Source organism: Protopterus annectens, chromosome 4.part1 (assembly GCF_019279795.1).
Source record: "Protopterus annectens isolate FY-2018-M chromosome 4.part1, PAN1.0, whole genome shotgun sequence".
Lineage (NCBI taxonomy): Eukaryota > Metazoa > Chordata > Ceratodontiformes > Protopteridae > Protopterus > Protopterus annectens.
The window spans coordinates 34,962,344-34,982,160 of NC_056734.1; the positions used below are offsets into that span (position 1 = coordinate 34,962,344).

At 38.0% G+C, this 19,817-nt stretch overlaps 1 protein-coding gene across 1 annotated transcript in view; it reads left to right on the forward strand.

Annotated features, from left to right (window-relative positions):
* The window catches only part of LOC122800743 (maltase-glucoamylase, intestinal-like), a 1,506,799-nt gene that overhangs the window by 623,603 nt on the left and 863,379 nt on the right, over nt 1-19,817 (forward strand). Inside the window, exon 25 of the mRNA XM_044069982.1 lies at nt 7,663-7,818. Within this exon, the coding sequence (XP_043925917.1) occupies nt 7,663-7,818 (156 nt within the window). The remainder of the gene's footprint in view (nt 1-7,662; nt 7,819-19,817) is intronic.

A 19,817-nucleotide genomic window follows, 5' to 3' on the forward strand; every position in this document is an offset into this window, starting at 1 on the left:
AAAGTAGACATAAATCAGACAGCAACTGAATGTGCCAAAAAAAAAAACAAAAGAACGAATATAAGGAAAAGATTCAGATGAGAAGGCAAAAAATGTGGAAAGGTGTAAATATAGTTGTAAGTACAGAAAACTCCTGGAACAACCTCATGTCATTCAGGATCAGATGCAGGAATGGTTAAGGAGAGGTGAATTTAAACCAAAAGGTGAAAGATTAATATTGGCAGCCCAGGATAGTAAACTATGTATACATTGGTTTACAAAGTCCATTGAGCATGTGGGAGAAACAGTCAAATGCAGGTTCTGTAAAACAGATCTGGAAACAGTTGCTCATCTTATTGCTGGGTGTGATACACTAATGGAAGAAGGCCTGTATACTAAAAGGCATAATAATGCGGCAAGACTGTCACACTGGGGTTTCTGCAAATATTACAGTATTGAAGTAGCTAAGAAGCATTGTAAGCATGAGCAACAAAGCATGTATAGAGAGTAATGAAGTTTATATATCATGGGCTCACCAATTACCAACAGTTCAAAAAATAGATGTGAGAAACCCAGATATATTAGTCCATGAAAAAAAGACAAAAGTAGCATTGATCATTAAAATTGCTACACACCATGATTACAGTGTCTTGCTTACAAAGAGACATGAATTTATAAAATACCAGGATTTGCAGGCAGAAATTAGTGCAATGTGGAAGAAGGATTCTTATAACTCCATATGAATTGCAGAAAGAATCAGTTCTGGGCATGCTTTCACTGCTGCAAAGAGCCCATTTGCCTAACTTCAAAGACTGAAAGACTACTAATTTCATAAAATTTAATCATACTTTGACTTAGGAATGCGGTCCATTCCAGTCATGTTATAAGAAACCCAAAAGACCTGGAGACATTAAACAAGTAGATAGACAGAGATACAGATAGATAGATAGATAGATAGATAGATAGATAGATAGATAGATAGATAGATAGATAGACAGACACATACACAAACATATTGATGACAGAACTGAATCTAGTACCACAAATAGATAAATATAGAAAAACCTCACCACAGACAATGGTTAACTCCAGCTGCTGTTTTTCTGGAAAGCAAAAATGAACAACATAATGCCACAGTGAATTGTCATCTGTTCCAGGCTTATTCAGCCCTTTGTTAACGCAATCAAAACAGTGTTAAACTGTATTTTATATAGACTAATATTTTAAATTGCGCCACCATGGGAGAGGATAACATGATATCACTTCCTTACTGAGGAAGACCTGCTAAACATTATTTAAATAACATATAAAATGATCTATTTAATTTACAAATTCTTGCTAGATTTTTAGTGTGTATTGCTTTCTCCCTCTATACAGCCGCTGTGGTATGGCGGTAGCATTGTTACCTCACAGCAAGTGGTTCTCCCGTTCGATTCTCGGCGTGGCTTGGGAGTGCCTTCTGTGTGGAGTCTGCATGTCCTCCCCGCAGTTGGGTAGTGTTCGAAAGACACGTGTGCGTAAATTGGCATGTCTTCATTGAAGGTTGGGCGTCAAGCTGGCACCTCGGTGTTTCATAAAAAATCTACTGCCAATCATTAGTGGACCGGAGTTCCGCTGTGGTGACCCCTTACTGGGAAAAGCCAAAAAGACAAACAGCGACATTGCTTTCTCTCTCTCTCTCTCTCTCTCTCTATATATATATATATATATATATATATATATATATATGTGTGTGCGTGTGTGTGTGTGTGTGTGTGTGTGTGTGTGTGTGTGTGTATGTGTGTACATGCATGTGCAAGTGCACATATAGACTTTCCCTTTCTAAAGCAGTCAAAACATGAAAACTGACAGCACAAAATATTCAACTGAGAATTTTCAAATGTTCCAGAAATAGAACTGAAGTTCTATTCAGTTATACACCTGTCAGTTAATGTCAGGAGCCTAACCAGTGATCTCCTTCTTCTTAATGATATATTATATGATTATAATATTGATGTTGACATAGTTACTAAAACCTGGAAAAAAGAACAAGACTGGAGTCATGTTTTTTGAGGATGCTACTTCATATTCCTGCCAAAGACATTTTATTTTAGAACATGGGTGAAGAGAAGGAGGAATAGTACTAGTAACGACCAATTTTAGGATCTAGAAATATAAGAGCTTTGATATTCAAACTATTTGATAGACGGCATTTCAGTTATTACTAATAATGGAGCTATGTTAATACTTATGACAGGTATTTATAAACTACCAAGGTTAAAAATGTTGGCCTTACAAGACGTTATTTATTTCTGTTGTCTTACTCATGGACACATTGAAATCTTGACATTAAACATCAGTCTCCCAGGAATCACATGGGAATGATAAGTATTAGCACTGCACTAAAGAAGGCATCTATTAGCTTTGTTTGTGAGAGTGGATTAAGTTACATAGTAAAAAAAAGCAATGCACAGACTTATTATGAGATCTACCCATCTTTTCCAGGAAGTGATCACCACATGATCATTGTACATGTCACAGCTGTAGCCAGTTCATCTAGAGAGGTCCTAGTCCTAGTTATAGCACCCCATCTCCTCAGTTCTTCAAGTGAAGAGCCAAAAATAAAAAGTGCAAGACACTGAAGTGCCTTTCTATGCTGGCATTCCGGTACCTGAGAAAAAAAAAAAAAGAAAAGGAAAAGTAGGATCTCCGGATTGTGCATCCTAACTCTTTGTGCCTGGGGCAACTGCCTTCCTACCACCCTCACTCTTATGCTGTTGGTATCTGCAGCACACATAAATCATGGAGAGGTTAAAAGAAACAAGACAAACCAGAATGTGTTAACTATTAATAGGCAGAAATATACTTGGGAAAATAAGTTGGGTGGAAGTCTTCAGAAATCAAAATGTTGACGGTATATGGAAGGTTATTAACAATTGTATAAAGTGATATAAAATGGTTTGGTACCAGTCTAAGACTAACAGACGTAGCCTTCAAACCCATGGTAATATTAGCAGAGCTGCTTCGAAACCAAGAAAGTTAAGAAGTGACACCAAGAAAGTTAAAATAAGAGCAGCAGAATACAACAGAATTAAATAATCGGCTGAAACAAAGAGATAAATAATTTTGTTAAATTTAATCAGTGAAATTATGAGGAAAGTGTGCTCAGAAACATGAAGAATAGGTAGGAAATATTATATATAAGGAAAGGAAAGGAAAACTAAAGAAAGGAAAGGAAAGGGAAACCAAAGAAAGGAAAGGAAAGGAGAGGAAAGGAAAGGAAAACTAAAGAAAGGAAAGGAAAGGGAAACTAAGGAAAGGAAAGGAAAAGAAAAGGAGAGGAAAGGAAAACTAAAGAAAGGAAAGGAAATGAAAGAAAAAGAAAAAGGAAAGGAAAGGGAAACTAAAGAAAGGAAATGAAAAGAAAAGTAAAGGAGAGGAAAGGAAAGGAAAAAGGAAAAGAAAAAGAAAGGAAAGGAAATGAAATGAGAGGAAAGGGAATGAAAGGAAAACTAAAGAAAGGAAAGGAAAGGAAAGGAAAGGAAAAGAAAAAGAAAGGAAAGGAAATGAAATGAGATGAAAGGAAATGAAAGGAAAACTAAAGAAAGGAAAGGAAAAGAAAAAGAAAGGAAAGGAAATGAAATGAGAGGAAAGGAAATGAAAGGAAACTAAAGAAAGGAAAGTAAAGGAAAGGAAAAGAAAAAGAAAGGAAAGGAAAGGAAAGGGAAAGAAAATATGTAACTGCTAAAAAGCTTGCTTTCTAAAGCACAGAGTATAAATCAAACATGATACAAAGTTAACCTCTTCCTAGATTATTTTGTAGCCTCATTTGTCAGCTCAATTATTTATTTATTTATTTTATTTATTTTACATTTGTTGACCGGGATAGTCCGACTGGATACATGTCCATTTTCAGCGGAGTCCCGGGGAGAAAAGCTCCAACAGGGTTAAACAATGATATATTGTTACAAAAGACATAAAGACAAATTACATTGTATTAAGAGTGAGAAGATTATTACAATAGAAGGTACAATTGATTACATTACATTACATTCTGGTTAATTCACACTTAGTTGAATAAGATAAAAATTGCCTACTTGTAAGTAGAATTGCTCATGGGAAAGAATTAACATTTTAAGAGAAGAAATACAGTGTACTACCCATTAGGAATCTCAGAAAATAAGAGTGAAGCCATTCTATGCATCTTAGATTTTCAGAGGCTTCTGGAATGGATGGAATTACAAACACAGGCCTAAACAAGTTTAAACAGAGTTTAATTAAGATATGATTTGAGTTCTGTTACATCAGTTCATTCATGATCACAAAACACAAGGTAGCAGAAGTAAAATTAAAAGTATATTAGTAGATGTGTTTAAGATATAAGTATAAGATTACCAGCTATAACATTATATCAGATTCTGACAAGATCAGACAATGGCTAGCTTTGACAGAATATTGAGTGAGGTGGTTAAATTACACATTTGCAACAAGAATATGCAGAAATTAAATTGGTAACTACTAGTAAGGAGAAGCTTTATAGCAGCATAACTACAATTATAAACAAGAGAGTAAAGGTTGAGGCTACCACTGTGCAAATAGCAGTAATACTGAATGCCAATCTATGCATTTCTATCCATCTACTCTGCAATGATGATTTGATTCTGTTGAAGCAGGAAGGATAATTGAATTCCAGTCCTTAATTTTGCTGACCACAACTGATAGGGAAAGGTTTAGCACCTTACTAAGTTCATAGGTGTCTACTAGGCTAATGATCAATGGGGCCATTTTTAAACCTAGTCATGTAACCCAAATCTTTGACAAGATCTGGTACTTTTGATAAGTGTAAGAAGGGGCTTGGGAGATAAACCATTTACAGGCTACCTATCTCCATTAAACATACAGATGCCAAGCCAGGGATGAATTTTGTGTTCCCCATCCAACTGTCCAAGTTACACTTGAATTTGGTTAAGGAGGAACTCTGGTTCAAATGGATGGGGATCCTGCTCCAGAGAAGGGATAGTTCTGGGATGCATACCCATTTCCCCACCAAGTCTTATTTATATCACAGGCAAGGTTATATTCTTTAGAATGTGTAAATTTGGTACTGTTAGTTTTGTGGATGTGCAGGATGGCCATTAGGGTGAGGTCTGACAATGCCTTGTATGCCAGGCAAAGATCTTCCCTCATCTGTCTGTATGGGATACAATAGATGGAATGGGCTCTGAGGTAGTCCTCATACGATATGTTATGTATGCCCTGAATTCTTTTAGTGAGGAACGTCTGCTTATGTTCCAATTTTTTAAATGTGCCTGGTTAGGTACATACACATGGGGGTGCATTGTATTCAATGATAGATCCAATTACTGTTGAATACAGTGAAAAAACTATTTCCTTGGACCTAGATGCTATACATTTGTTTATAAGTTGCACAACATAGAATAATTTACTCAGTACTGTAGACACATGATGGTCAAAGGCAAGATTGTTGTCTACATTTGTCCCAAGTGTCTGAGTACTGAGTCAAATCTTAGGGGTGTGCTGTCAATTTGATTGTTACCAGGGGTAGATGACTTCCCAAAGGATACTGTTATACATTTATCAGCATTTAGTTTTAGTCCATGTCTCTGACACCAGTAATTTGTTTGTGTCAGTCCTTCCTGGAGATCATTAGTGTCAATGAGGTATGACTTTTCCTAATTTGCAATCCTCTGCAGATTTGGTCAGCCAGAGTTCCTTGACATTGGCCTTGACTTTAGAGAAGTCTATGCCAAAAGGAGTGGTCCCAGCACTGATCCCTGAGGAACTCCACTAGCGACTGACCTCTTTGTAAAGGTTGACTCCCCAGTTATAATGTCCTGGGTCCTGTCTGTGAGCCAGGAACCTATCCACCTACCCTCCTGAGTTTGTCAACAATGCTCAAGTGGGGTATTGTTCCAAATCCCTTGGCCAGGTCAGGTTAGGTCGTGTGAACTTTTTTGTCCTCATTCATTTCTTTGGTGACCTTCTTAAAGAAGTCCACCAGATTGAGTAGGCATAACCTGTCCTTGACGAAACCAAAATGGAGTGAATCCAGTATCTGGATGTTTCCTATGTCATTACTGATCATTTCCATAACAATTCTTTCTATGGATTTGCATATGACACAAGTGAGACTGATGGATATGTATTTTCCAGGATCTGTGGATGACCTGTCTTTGTGCAGAAGGATGATAGTTGCCATTCTCCATTTATAAATATAGGAAAGGTGTTACTGTTAAGTTACTACTTTCAGTTCTTCACAGCGAAATTTAACAGTTTTCAAGATGTTTGATAGTCATTTCAGTACTTCCAAGTTCTGGGCTGGGAAACTGAATGTAGATGCTTTAACCTTATCAAAAGTGGAATTGCATTTGGTCTTAGTAAGGCAACTTCTTGACAAATTTTTAATAACACTTCAGTCTTAAGTGATGTTTTCGTTATGCTGACTGGAGAACAAATTATTAAGAGAAATATGCTGAAAAGTATACATTAATAAAAAGGTTAATTTTAAAAGCAGTTTCAAAGAAATCAGTTCTTTCTCTATGTTAGACTGAAGGATCAAGCATATCACCAGAAGTCCTTCATTTAGAACATTTTACATTCAGCGTAAATGCACTTAACTCTATACAAGATGATTAATCTTCAGAGATGCTCTGTATGGCACTTAAGGAATCACAGTAGGACTAAATAAAGCTGTCAACAGACTGCATCTGTAATCTTCCTGTGATACTGGTAGCAGAAAATGGGTTTATTTATCTGATGGTAGAATAAACAAATGCAGACTCAGTGGTACTTATTGCAAGTGTGCAGGTCATGAAACTGTAAATATTTCAAAGTTTTTAAGTTTGAATCTTCTTTTTAATAGACTCAAAAAGGCTAGGTTGCATCTACAGAAAATAAGTAAGTAATCTACAAGTAAGTTCACAAAAGTGAAACCTGATTATTTTATAATCATCACTTCAGGAAAGCTAATAATATGAATAAAAGTCTCCTACACAAAGAACTGCATTTGCAGTATGAAACAAAATGGATTTCTATGGTATGTGGAGCCATCTATACCACCGATGCTGGGAGACTTTCTCCTGTAACTTATGATCAGTTACAAGAGCACTGCATGACATGTGACAAGTGCAATGCTGATGTAATCCTGTTCTCATAATACGCACACACACATACACACACACACACACACACACACACACACACACACACACACACACACACACACACACACACACACACACACACAAAACAGGAAAAACGTGAAAAAAACAGTTTAGGCAATGTAAAATTTTTCTTCCACTACTTAAAGTGCTGTATTCAGTCAAAAAGACAGCTTTTGAAAAACACCCCTTTTCAAATGTAAGCTGTTAAGTCTTCTTTTGATAAGAAGAATGACTACCCAGTTGAAAAACTCCATAAATTCAACAGAAAAGGCATTTCAACCTCTCAAGAAAACAAACTGCATGTAAGCCAGAGAACATTTTTGTTTTATTGCAATACTATGAATATAAAGCTATAAAAGCTTTCTGCAAGAGAATAACAGTTGTAATGACTGCAAATTCCGTTTGCATTATATTTTGCATGTTGTATAGTACATAGACATAGTAAATTTAATAATGCTGTTGTTTTTTTTTAAAAGTCGTATATTTATTCTCAGATATGTTGTTTTCATATATTTTGTAGTATGCACTGATCACAGGTCTGACACTGAATCTTGGAACATCGTATACAGTAGCATGGACCATCTCTAGCGAATTGTTGGATTCTGAAAAAATTGACTGCTATCCTGACGATGGTACAAGTCAGTCTGCTTGTGAAGAGCGGGGATGCCTCTGGGCTGTAAGTAGAGCCTATTTATGCTACTTTACACTTTTCTCCATGAAAAGTTTTCTATGGATATGTATGTTATATCTCTTTTTCACTCTTGCAGAAGTATATAACAGGATCCTTTCATGGCTACATTTGTGATATCCAGCCATTGTTAGCTCTTATCTGCTAAAAGAACCAGATGGCTTGGATGTGTGAGCCAATAAACTGATAAAAAAAAAAAATGACATGGCATTAAAGCACACTGACAACTATCTGCCTTTGGGATACATGGCTGCTAGAATACAGAAAAGTATGTCCATTTTGGAGGTACTCACAAACCTATGAAAAAAGACGATCCAGATTTTCTCATGTGTTAATGTGTTGCTACTTAAGCCCCAGTGTAAACCCATAAAACACACTGTTCAAATGAGACAGATTCAGACACTAAGCTGAATAGATATTAATCTGTATAGCTGATGAAGAGACAAATACATACCAATTATTTGCTTGCTTGTGCTCACAGTTATTGTAGAAATGATCATAAGAGATATTAGAAATGGTTGCTATAGCCCATTGTCACTGTTGCTAGAACACAGCTGCTCCATTTTTCCACGCTTGAGTAAATCTTGAGCTGAACTACTTCCAGGAGGTTTAGGTCTCTGAGATATAGCATGACACTGATATCACACAGGAACAACAAGTCTAGAATAAGACAGAAATGGTGCCTTACTCAAAGCTGTAGCAAACTATTCTGGTGTATGACAATATTCCCTGATCTAGTTACCCCTTCAACTTTTAGGTGAGAAACAAAAATAAATGCATAAAAATTTCTTGGGGATCAAAAAATAATAAAAATGTGTGCCAAACTTCTTCTTAAAGTATAATAACAGTTTGCTACAGCTTTATGCCACACAGAAGACTACTGAGTGCCTATGCACTGAATATATCACAAATAGAGTGATAAAGTGCTTCAGACCTGAATGCAAATACTGTATTGGCATTTAGAAACTGAATACAGGTACTTCCTTTAGAGCCCCATCACCTTGCACCAAGAGCAGCTGCCTATTTGTCTCTACTTAGATATGCCTTTGGTGTTATATGCAGGAATGGTTAATCAGCAGAAGACAGATAAAATGCTTTGTGGCATGCATTATCAACGCATGTGCACAAAGTAACATACAACAGTTTATTGTTTGTTTTTCCATATAGTTACCTACTAAACCATTCCAATATTTGCACAAACAGACACACACACGGATGTGTGTGTGTGTGTGTGTGTGTGTGTGTGTGTGTGTGTGTGTGTGTGTGTGTGTGTATGAGGAAAGCTGCATCTCTCACCTCACTCCCAAAACAAAACACTAATCATCAGCTATCCAGGAGTACATATTTTCACTTTTTGTAAGTTTTTTCCACTAGCCCGTGCCATATATATATATCTATATATATATATATATATATATATATATATATATATGTGTATATATATATATATATATATATATATATGTATATATATGTATATATATATATATATATATATATATGTCTATATATATATTTTCCACTAGCCCGTGCCATATATATATATATATATCTATATATATCTATATATATATATATATATATATATATATATATATATATATATATATGGATTCACTTCATAACACTGAAACTTCAAAATACTGAAAATGACAAAACTTCATAATACTGAATACTCAAAATACTGAAACTCAAAATACTGAAAACACATATTATGCGTAAACTCACCTCAAACAACATAAATCATAACAATTTCTACCAAATATATGCAGGGGCAAGCCCCTGCACACCCCTGCTAATTATATATATCTACTCCAAGATTGCACTTAACTACACTATGTGCAATCTTGGAGTTGATATATTTAATTAGCAGGGGGTGTGGGTGCAGGGGCTTGCCCCTGCATATATTTGGTAGAAATTGTTATGATTTATGTTGTTTAAGCTGAGTTTACGCATAATATGTGTTTTCAGTATTTTGAGTATTCAGTATTTTGAGCTTTCAGTATTTTGAGTTTCAGTATTTTGATATTTCAATGTTATGAAGTGAATCCATATATATATATATATATATCTATCTATAATATATGTGTGTATATGTATAAAGAGAAAGAGATACATAAACATATCTATGTGCACTATAGGCTAAGGCTGTGGCAGCCCACCATTTACTTGGGCTTGAAACAGGATGTAGTGCATGTTGCTTACCATTAGTACATGTGGCTTGGGTCACTTGTGTGCAATGCAGTAGTAGGATTCCATTTTTTATATCATATGATTCCTTTTTAAGATTCTCACTACTAGTTTTCACCATACATGTCATATTAGAAACACCAATGCATGGGAATGCAGGCCTTCCCTTATTTACCTTACAGGCTTCATATCAGAAAAGTGACATTTTACAGATTACATTCTCAAGAATTTTTTTCCCATACAAAAAAAAATAGGAAAAATAAAAAATAAAAGAAATCCAGAAATGTGTTCAGAAAGATAACATTTCATGGAATTTGGCTTATTAGGCCAGAATATCCAGTCACAATACATGTGATTCAGAAAGGCTGTGTGTGATGCTGAAGCATTAACCCCAAAGGATTCCACATTGTAGTAAGACTTTCTGATTCAGATACAGACCTACTGCTACAGTTGTCCTGTGATAAAGCCATACCATGGACAGAGATCTCAATGGGGAAGCTGCAAGCTAATGCAGTGGTCTAGATGAGTGGGTAATACTAATTGTCCAGTTCCCCTTCAATAAATCACACCAAATGACATTTGATGACCTTTATTAAAATTCTATAACCATAACTTCATTGACCAACTAATATTTTCATTTATTAATCACAGCATAAAAATCCATACAACAATTAACTTAGGGCAGCGTGACCCCACTTACCCTAACCAAGTAAGCAGCATCCTTTCCTCTACTCACTTACTTTTACTTATCAAGCAGCCTCCCACTGCTCACTTGAATTTCATAACATCCATATAACAGTTAAGTTAGGGCAGCACAACGCTGCTCACCCCAACCAAGTAAGCAGCATCCTTGCTTCCACTTGCATACTTTATTTATCAACAGCATCCAACCGCTCACTTGCATTTCCCATCTCATTGAAATGAACTTCCAACCCCAGAGGGAGAACAGAAGAGGGACAAGCCTGACCCTCTTCTCTGTCTTCCAAAGAAATATACCACACAATCCCCAATACTCCAAACAGGGAGGGGAGGATGGGTAGCAACTTCATGCCAAAATGTGATTCCTTACCCAGCTACACTCTTCCAAAACGTATTAGGACCCTCATTACAATTATCTCACTTCCTCGCAATCATCCTACTTTCCTATTTAACCCTCCTCTCAACTAGCTTCTTCCCCTTCCTAAAACCCCTTACTATTTCAATCAAGATCCCCATCTGAAGATGTCCCTAGAGAAATTGGTCTGTTACCATACCCCATTTGTCTAGGTCCCCTTCAATAAACACACATCACACCAAATGACATTTGATGACCTTTTTTAAAATTCCATAAACATAACTTCATTGACCAAGTAATATTTCCATTTATTAATCACAGCATAAACACCCATTAAACAAGTAACTTAGGGCAGCATGACTTTGACCAGTTAAGCAGCATCTTTACCTCCACTCACTTACTTTACTTATCAAGCAGCATCCAACTGCTCAGTTGATTTTCCCAACGCCTTGAAATAACCATCCACCAAATAGGCAGTGCACTCATCTCCATTTGCTTACTTATACTTGTCAAGTAACATCCAACCACTTACTTGCATTTCCTAACTCATTGAAATGAACCTCCAACACCAGAGGGGGAACAGAAGAGGGACAAGCCTGACCCTCTTCTCTGCCCACCAGCCTGACCAGGCTGTTCCCCCGCCTTCATTCCAAAACTTCCAACACACCCCCAAAACAAAACTAACCATACCTCAAGGTCTAATCAGAGTCATTTGATGTATGCCATATCCTCTGAACCAAACTGGAACCCTGTCCTCTTCCCCCCAGTACCTTAGCATACAAATCTCCAAAGCCACTAGTTGTCTAAATAGTTGAACTTAAACCGATGAACCCTCCCTCAAGGCCAACTTAACCACACTTCTACCCCTGACCACACAATACCCATTCTTTGATATACCTCATTAAATCATCAATTATTTATCCTTCCAACTGTTAATTCCAGAATTACTCCCACATTGTAACCTTGCAAATGTACCCCAAAGACTGTAAGGAGCTGTCATGCCACAAGAAACAATGCAAGTCCAGCTGCATGCTGCCAAGGCCTACTGAAGCCCCTTTAGCCTCCCCAACAGATAAAAGAATGGCCATTTTTTTAATGAATTTTCCTCCCTCACTAAATCCAGTGACCCACTAATGCACCCAAAATGAGTGGATAACCTCTCCCCTAGAAAACCAGCACATCAAAAGCTGTACACATCATATATACCAACTGAATACACTTTCAATTAATCCATTTAAAGTCTTGGCCAACAGAACATTATCCCCCAGCCCTAATCATTCCCCTGAGCTATAATGCCAGTGACTCAGGTGTACTACCTGCATCTACATCCCAAGTCACATGCTCTTTAGCTCCCATGTATGCTCCTGTGCCCTACCAACACAATACTCCTAAAATAAGTTAATCATGACCCATCCTGCCATGGCCACAACTTGACTGTGCCTCCCCCCTCACTAGGCATGTCTTAGTGCTGTTCTTCCTATAACTCCACTCCGCCAAAATTGCTTTGTGAAAAATATACAACTCCATTACATACATCCCAGCTTCTTAGACCAAGAAATCCAATGAAAGCCCTTTAAATATTGCTGTTGCAAACTTAGAAAGATGCAATAAGTTTGCAGTAGCATGAATTTTTGAAGGGAATTCTCTAACCTCACTTTAATGATTTGACACTAATTGCCAGAAAACCAGAAGTTTATAAGAAAATGGACCAAAATTATAAGGCCAAAATTTGGACATTCTGGGAAAAAAAACTGTGCAATAGAGGTATGCTCCTTTACCCAATTCCTCCATGAACCAGTTCCTGAAAACTCACCTATGATGCCCAGCAATGAAGTACTCCAGCAACATATACCGGCCTATGATGCCCAGTAATGAAGTACTCCAACAATGTATCATACCTGAAAGGTAACCCTTGTTTTGGTGTTGATAACATTTATTGACCAACAAACCACCATCAGAATGCCTTCAATACATCCATAAAATAAAAGCCATATGAACTGTAGCCCAATAAACCTCTAATTGCCAGTGTGATCCCTCAAAACCATATTTTGTCACAAGTTGATGTCGGTCAGACTTCACACAATCACCTACCCCATCTCTGCAAACCAATGAACCATCAGCCAAAATTTTGTGAGTTCACACAGCCTAGTCCCATACAACTGCACTACTCACAGCTAAATCCTCCTTCTCCAAATTGACTACCTTATCTTGTTCCCAAGCTAAACAAACTAAAATCTCCCACCACAGTCTTTCCCACCATGAGCTGCAACAAAAACTTAACCAATTTGGCAATCTCCTACAGTAAGCCTTCCTTATAAAAGGTACCCCAAACCCTGCAGCAAGCTTAAATGCCTTATTTAAACCTTCTAGTACTGCATAGCCCATAAAGGACCCTACTCCTCCTACCCACAATTCTACATCAACCCCACCTGCTTTAAAGTCGTACACATACCAAACCACCTATTGTTATCAGCCCAAAGCGCAAGTCAAATGCTGTGTGCATTACTCACTCTAAAGCCTTAACCTGCTATGTAACATTACTAACCTGCTTGAGGGTCAGATTTGTCTTTCAGAAGATATCACACTTTGTAAATAAACCACAAATTCACCACAGAGGTTCCTCAGATAACCCCTTAGACCTAAAGCCATAGATGCTGCATGTAGAACTTGGCTAGCTTGTAAGAACCCTAGTGCCAGTAGTCTAGTAACTTTCTATGATCCTATGATTGATGCGACTCCACCCCACCTGTGAAAACCTCATACTCCCACTAAACAATACTCAACCCTGCTGCACTATGCTTCCAGTAAGCTTCCTCACTTGCCCCACACTACCCCAAGGTGCACCAACTCTGCCATGCCTTAATGAGCACTAAATAAATTAAGATTACATCTGACCTCATTGCGCACTCCTCCAGCACCCAAAACATCCACCGTAACAAAATTCCTTATGTTTCAAAACAACTTCCTTCAGACCACTGATTCTTGCTGACTCTGCACTCTCCCATCTGTGGTCTCAGTTGGGCACCCACTGCAACAGCCTCCATCTCCTTTTGAGCCCACTTGCTTCTGGTCACCAACTAATGCCCACTCGGTGCTTCCCCACCTGCAAAAGAAAGATACTAAATTTTCAGCACACATATATCCAAAATGTTTTAATGACAACATTAAGCGCTGTCAGGGGCCTACCTTGTTCATCAACTGCACAGCCATTACACTGATCTGCAGCCCCCTTCCCCAAGACAGTGCAGCCTTGGCACTTTCACCCCTATGCTTTGTCCTATAAATGACTGTAACCCAACATGCCCACAGTACTGACAGGTAAGATGCTAACACAACAAGCGCTATACCTCCACAACATACCCATACCTCCTGATTATGGCATCCCAAGGAACATTCATCATTTAGGGTCATAACAGTTTATGTTCAAACTGAATCATTCTTTCAGTAAAAGTCCAGTTCTGTAAATAAAGCTATCATTGGTTAACTGTCCTATGACCCTCATAGTTAAGGTTGTTAATGCGGCAATAAAAAATGTTCCACGTATTGCCCATTTGCTCCACAAAGTGGCAGCATTCTACAAAAACACATGATAAGTACTGTATCAGTTAGAAAAAAAAGCATTTTATTGCCAAACTCCTGTCTATCCTTTCCATTATGTATTAATCTCCATACCACCTCCTAAACTACCCTTCTTTTACTTTTTTTATATAGTTATATAAGCAAGCAGCATACTTTAACCCTCCTGTGACCCTCCTAGCGGATATTGCTAACAAGCCCTTAGCATTGTGTGTTTCATCTCATGCCCCATTTGTGTCATGCTATGTCTGATATTCTCCATTCTGGATATGAGAGATTATCAGTTATGCAAAACCACCAACAGAATTTGTCACCAAGACTCTTCCCCCTCACCCACAGTAGCTACTGTACCTCTCCACCTCTTAGCCACACACTTGAATCTCTTAGGGCCAGAATGTCAACAAAATCAGTGTTCTTTCAGCTGTGGTACTTTACATATTTAACAAGTGAGTGTTAAAACACTTTCCTTTGTATAACTCTTACAAAACCACTCCATTGCTCCTTCCCCCTCCCCTCATATGTATTATTATTATTATTTTAAGACAGGCACATACAGTTCACCCATGCTTCCCTGCTATCCCCCACCCCTTGCCACCAAACCTACTACAAATTTAACATGCTGGTGAAATCATTGGCTTGCACTGGCCTGTATTCCCCAAAGGATCCAAAGCCTATAACTTGACTGTCTGCCATTATCCATCTTATTATTATTTTTATTAGTTTTAAGGTGCTGTACTAGTATTGAAAAGCTCAAATGACAGCACTGTGATGTCAACACCAAGCCATGTGACTTTCATTCATGTGCATAACTCCGATTCTAAATATATTATGCATATTTTATACCCTGCTAAAGCTCATCAGCCCATGAACAAACACCCCTACTACACAATTAATGCACAGGAAGACATCACTGACAACCACTTGCAGCCCGCAAAACTATTCGCGGCTCAACTGATATCTGGCCCTTCTACAATATCCAGAGCTTTGCAAACATCAGAGCATACTGGTCAACCTCTCACAAGAAACCTGGACAAAGCCACAACAAAAGTAGGACAATTATGAGGACCAAAGCATTGCTCTTATAAAGTTAACAACGTCGTAAAATTAGTGGCTAAGCATTTGCATGAATTTTCCAAAAAGTCAGGAAGTCATATAACAAAAGGCTATGCTATAACATGAATACAGGAGAGAAATCATTTAACCCATCCCCCCATACACTAATCAACATATCTGACAACAAGAACATCTCTCAACACAAAAACATACTGAAATGAGAGGGCAACATCACAAAATAAAGAGTCTGTAACTATCTGTCTCTAAACTTAGCATTTAACATTATATAAAACTGGGCCTTCCTTATCCAGAGTTCGCTATGCACATGCATGATCATGGCCATCCCTCTCTGGCATCCTACACTCTACCACCACCAACAAAAAGACAGACAATAAAACCACTGAGGTGCAACACCCATCAACCAATCATTCCACCAAACTCTCCACAGCAGCCTCCCCTACTACTCAAGTCACGACTTTTTCAAGTGATTCACTGGTGTGCGCTCTGAATCCCAGCTCTGCCACCATCACCAACCAAAAGGAACAAACAAAAGTACCAGCAAATAAGCACAAACTGCCCAGACTTGACAGTAATGAAATCTCCACAGTCCTAAGACAAACTGAACCAAAATTATGAAGCAAAACTCTGTGCAGTTGAGATGTCTGACATCCCAACCCTCCCCTTACCCCTGTAACGGTCAGCACGATTCCACACGTGCTCACCAACAACCAACAACCATAAGCACCACACAATGAAAATGACCCCCAGCTCACCTCTATATATCTCCACCTCTATCAGCAAAATTCCAGACAAAGTCTCCCAGAATAGGGGACAAAGGGCCAAGATAGAGACATATTTTAAATATAGCTCCTATAATTGAGAAAGCCACAGGAACTAGCACATTCATCCCTGCATGCATTTACTCAAAGTACACGAAGTCTGAAATGCCTGTGATTATTTACTTTATTTATTATTTAGTGGCTTCAGTCCTCCTACCATCCCAGTCATTTTCCAAAAATCGTAAATTTTATGATGAACAAACCAAAATACGAGGCAGAAATCTAGACGTGGGCAAAACCTAGACAGTCCGGAAAATGCAGACATATAACCAGTATGTGTACCCACTGTCTCCTGCATGGAAGAGCTCCTTCAGCTGTTGTTGCTGCTTTGGCCCTGAAACAAGCTTTCCAACTGCTCCAGCTACCAATGAACTCCTCAAAAAAAAAAATAAATAAAATAAAAATTAAAGACGACTTAATCTTATTGAGTTATTTTATAAGCCTTTTCTGATACTACTTTTCACTGTTTAAAGTTAACAAACTTCAACACTCAACAAGCCACTGGAAAGACAGCTAAGGATACCAACCATTGAAGACTAAAATTCTTTTACACTTCCATACTATTGTTTTACCAAACACAGCCCTAAGCAGCTTGTCTGCTATAAAACCAAGCACTATAGCAACTCCTTAACTGAAACCATTATACCACAAGCATGAAGCAATGTGCCAACTTATAATAGCAGCCCATACAAACCCCAAGACAGCTCAAACTCAAGCACCAATGTGCCCTACTATTCCCCAAGGCCTACCTAGCTGTAAACAGCTAGTCTGCTATAAAACTAAGCACCATAGCAACTCCTTAATTGAAACCATTATACCACAAGCATGAAGCAATGCACCAACTTATAATAGCAGCCCACACAAACCTCAAGACAGCTCAAACTCAAGCACCAATGTGCCCCACTATTCCCCAAGGCCTACCTTGTCTCCAAAATACCTACAGATAGTCTAGAACGTAGAACCTGTCATAGCAAGTTCACACCAAAATGTGATTTCTTACCCAGCTATGCTCTCCCAAAACTTATTAGGCTCCTCGCTACACTTATCTCACTTCCTCCCAATCATCCTTCTTTCCTATTTAACCTTCCTCCCAACTAACCTCTTCCCTTACCCTCCTAAGACCCCTTACTATTTCAATCAAAATCCCCATCTGAAGATGCTCCTGGAGAAATAGGTCTGTTACCAAACCTCATTAAGACATGTTTTCTTCCCAGAAATTACCACTGCTCTAGGCTAAATCAGCAGCCTGGATCTTGTCTGCTAAGATATTTTTTTTCTCTAACAGGGAATAGTGAATGCTGTCCCTTTGATAGTGTTCATCCAGTCACTCTTTTGAGAATAGAGACTGTACATGTAAATATAAATGAGCCATGAGGGTATGTGTGAGTCGGTGTGTGTGTGTGTGTGTGTGTGTGTGTGTGTGTGTGTGTGTGTGTGTGTGTGTGTGTGTGTGTGTGTGTGTGTGTGTGTGTATGTTGGAGCATGCATGCGTATATGCAGGTGAGTGTTTCCATCAGTGAGTCTATGGAAGCTTGCTTTTGGATGCTTGAATGTGTGTATGTGCATGTGTATGCATTCACACATGCATCTGGTCATGCAAGCATCTGTCTGTGTGTGTTTGTTTGCACGCACATCTGTATACACGTAGGAAGTAGTCTATGCTACCACAATGCATGGGCTGGTAGGAAGAACCTTAGCATCAGGTCTGACTGCACTCTGTTTATTTCACAGATGACAGTTCTCTGTGTGGCTTTACACTGTCTGTAAGTCAGAGATTCTCTCCATTACACTAATTAACTATCCCAAATTTGCCACAAGCAGAGAAAACATTTGCAAATCCCAGAGCACAGCTTCAATTTCTCTTGATATTTAGCACATTTCACCTGTCCATTTGCTTTGCTCAGGGTTCTCTTCTAAGAATCTTTTGTTCAGCTTGCTTCTGTATGAATGCATTAGAAAATTATACTGGTATCACAGTAATGACTGGATATCATATCTTAGGATCAACAATACAATTTACAGAATTTCAGTCATAAAATAGCATTTCCCTTAATAAAAATAAATCTCTGCCCTTGGTCATTTTTGTTTACTCTTTATTAAGATTATAACATTTAATAATTTGCATAATGCAACAGAAAAGTTATCATATATCATAAAACAGAGAGCACAATTGCAGAAATCCATCCATCGACAACTCCATTTACTATATGGGGAATGGTGTCACTTTAACAGTGACAATCATTCAGAGCCAAGTTTCACACTGCCATGTGGCTAGTGCTGCTGTGGTTCTTTTTCCATACCACTCACATGGTATGCTCACACACACACCTACTGCCTCTTAGAGTGTCTTATCCACCTAATGCATGTCTTTGCAGTGTGGGAGAAAAAATTAGCACCCAAATAAAATATCTGAGAATACAGGAAGGCCATGCATAGTACTCCACCTTGGAGGCACCCCAGCTAAGAATCAAATTACAGAACCTCTTGCTCTGAGGGAACAGCAGTATCCACTCTGTCACCGTGCCAACCTACAACAGCTGAAATGACTTAGCATACATAAAAAAGTAAGTTGAGTTAAGAAGGATGACTTAGCTATAGTTAACTGAAGCAACTAATGTCAACATTTTGTGCAGATTCTAAAGCTGTCTAAATGAAAAAAAAAATGAATTGCAATTTGCTGTGCTAATGAAAAGCAAGTATAAAATATTATCCTTCTCCTATTGTGAACCCCATTGTAACTTACATGCAGTGATGTACCTTTAAAGATACTTATCACCCTCGACTCAATGAATTGAATGTTGGACCTGACAAAAAATAAGCCTTGCCAACCAGAAAAAAAAAATGTACATAAGTTCTACTGGCAGCTGATGTGCTCTATTCCTTATCAAAATAACAAAACTGCTGTAGAATCAAATCTTTGGATATCAAGTGCAAGGAACATAGTACATTATTTCCTTTATTTTTCTGCACAGTATGTATTCCTTTTTTTCTTAAATAAGCCTAGATACACTATAATCTCTCATGCAATTCATTATAACCCCTCCTCTTTGTTTGTCTCATCCTGCAATAAGCCTATCCCTCCATGCTAAAATATGTCTCATATGATCATATGATCATGGAGAACCATAGTAACCCCTGTTGGGTTCTCCATTAGCACTTGTAAAACCACCCTTACACTTGGAGATACGTGGTCCCGTGACCAGTATGCCCCATTACATTTCCATCTACTCTACTTTTCTTCAAAAGTCATCCAGGAAATCAGTAAAGTATTGTGG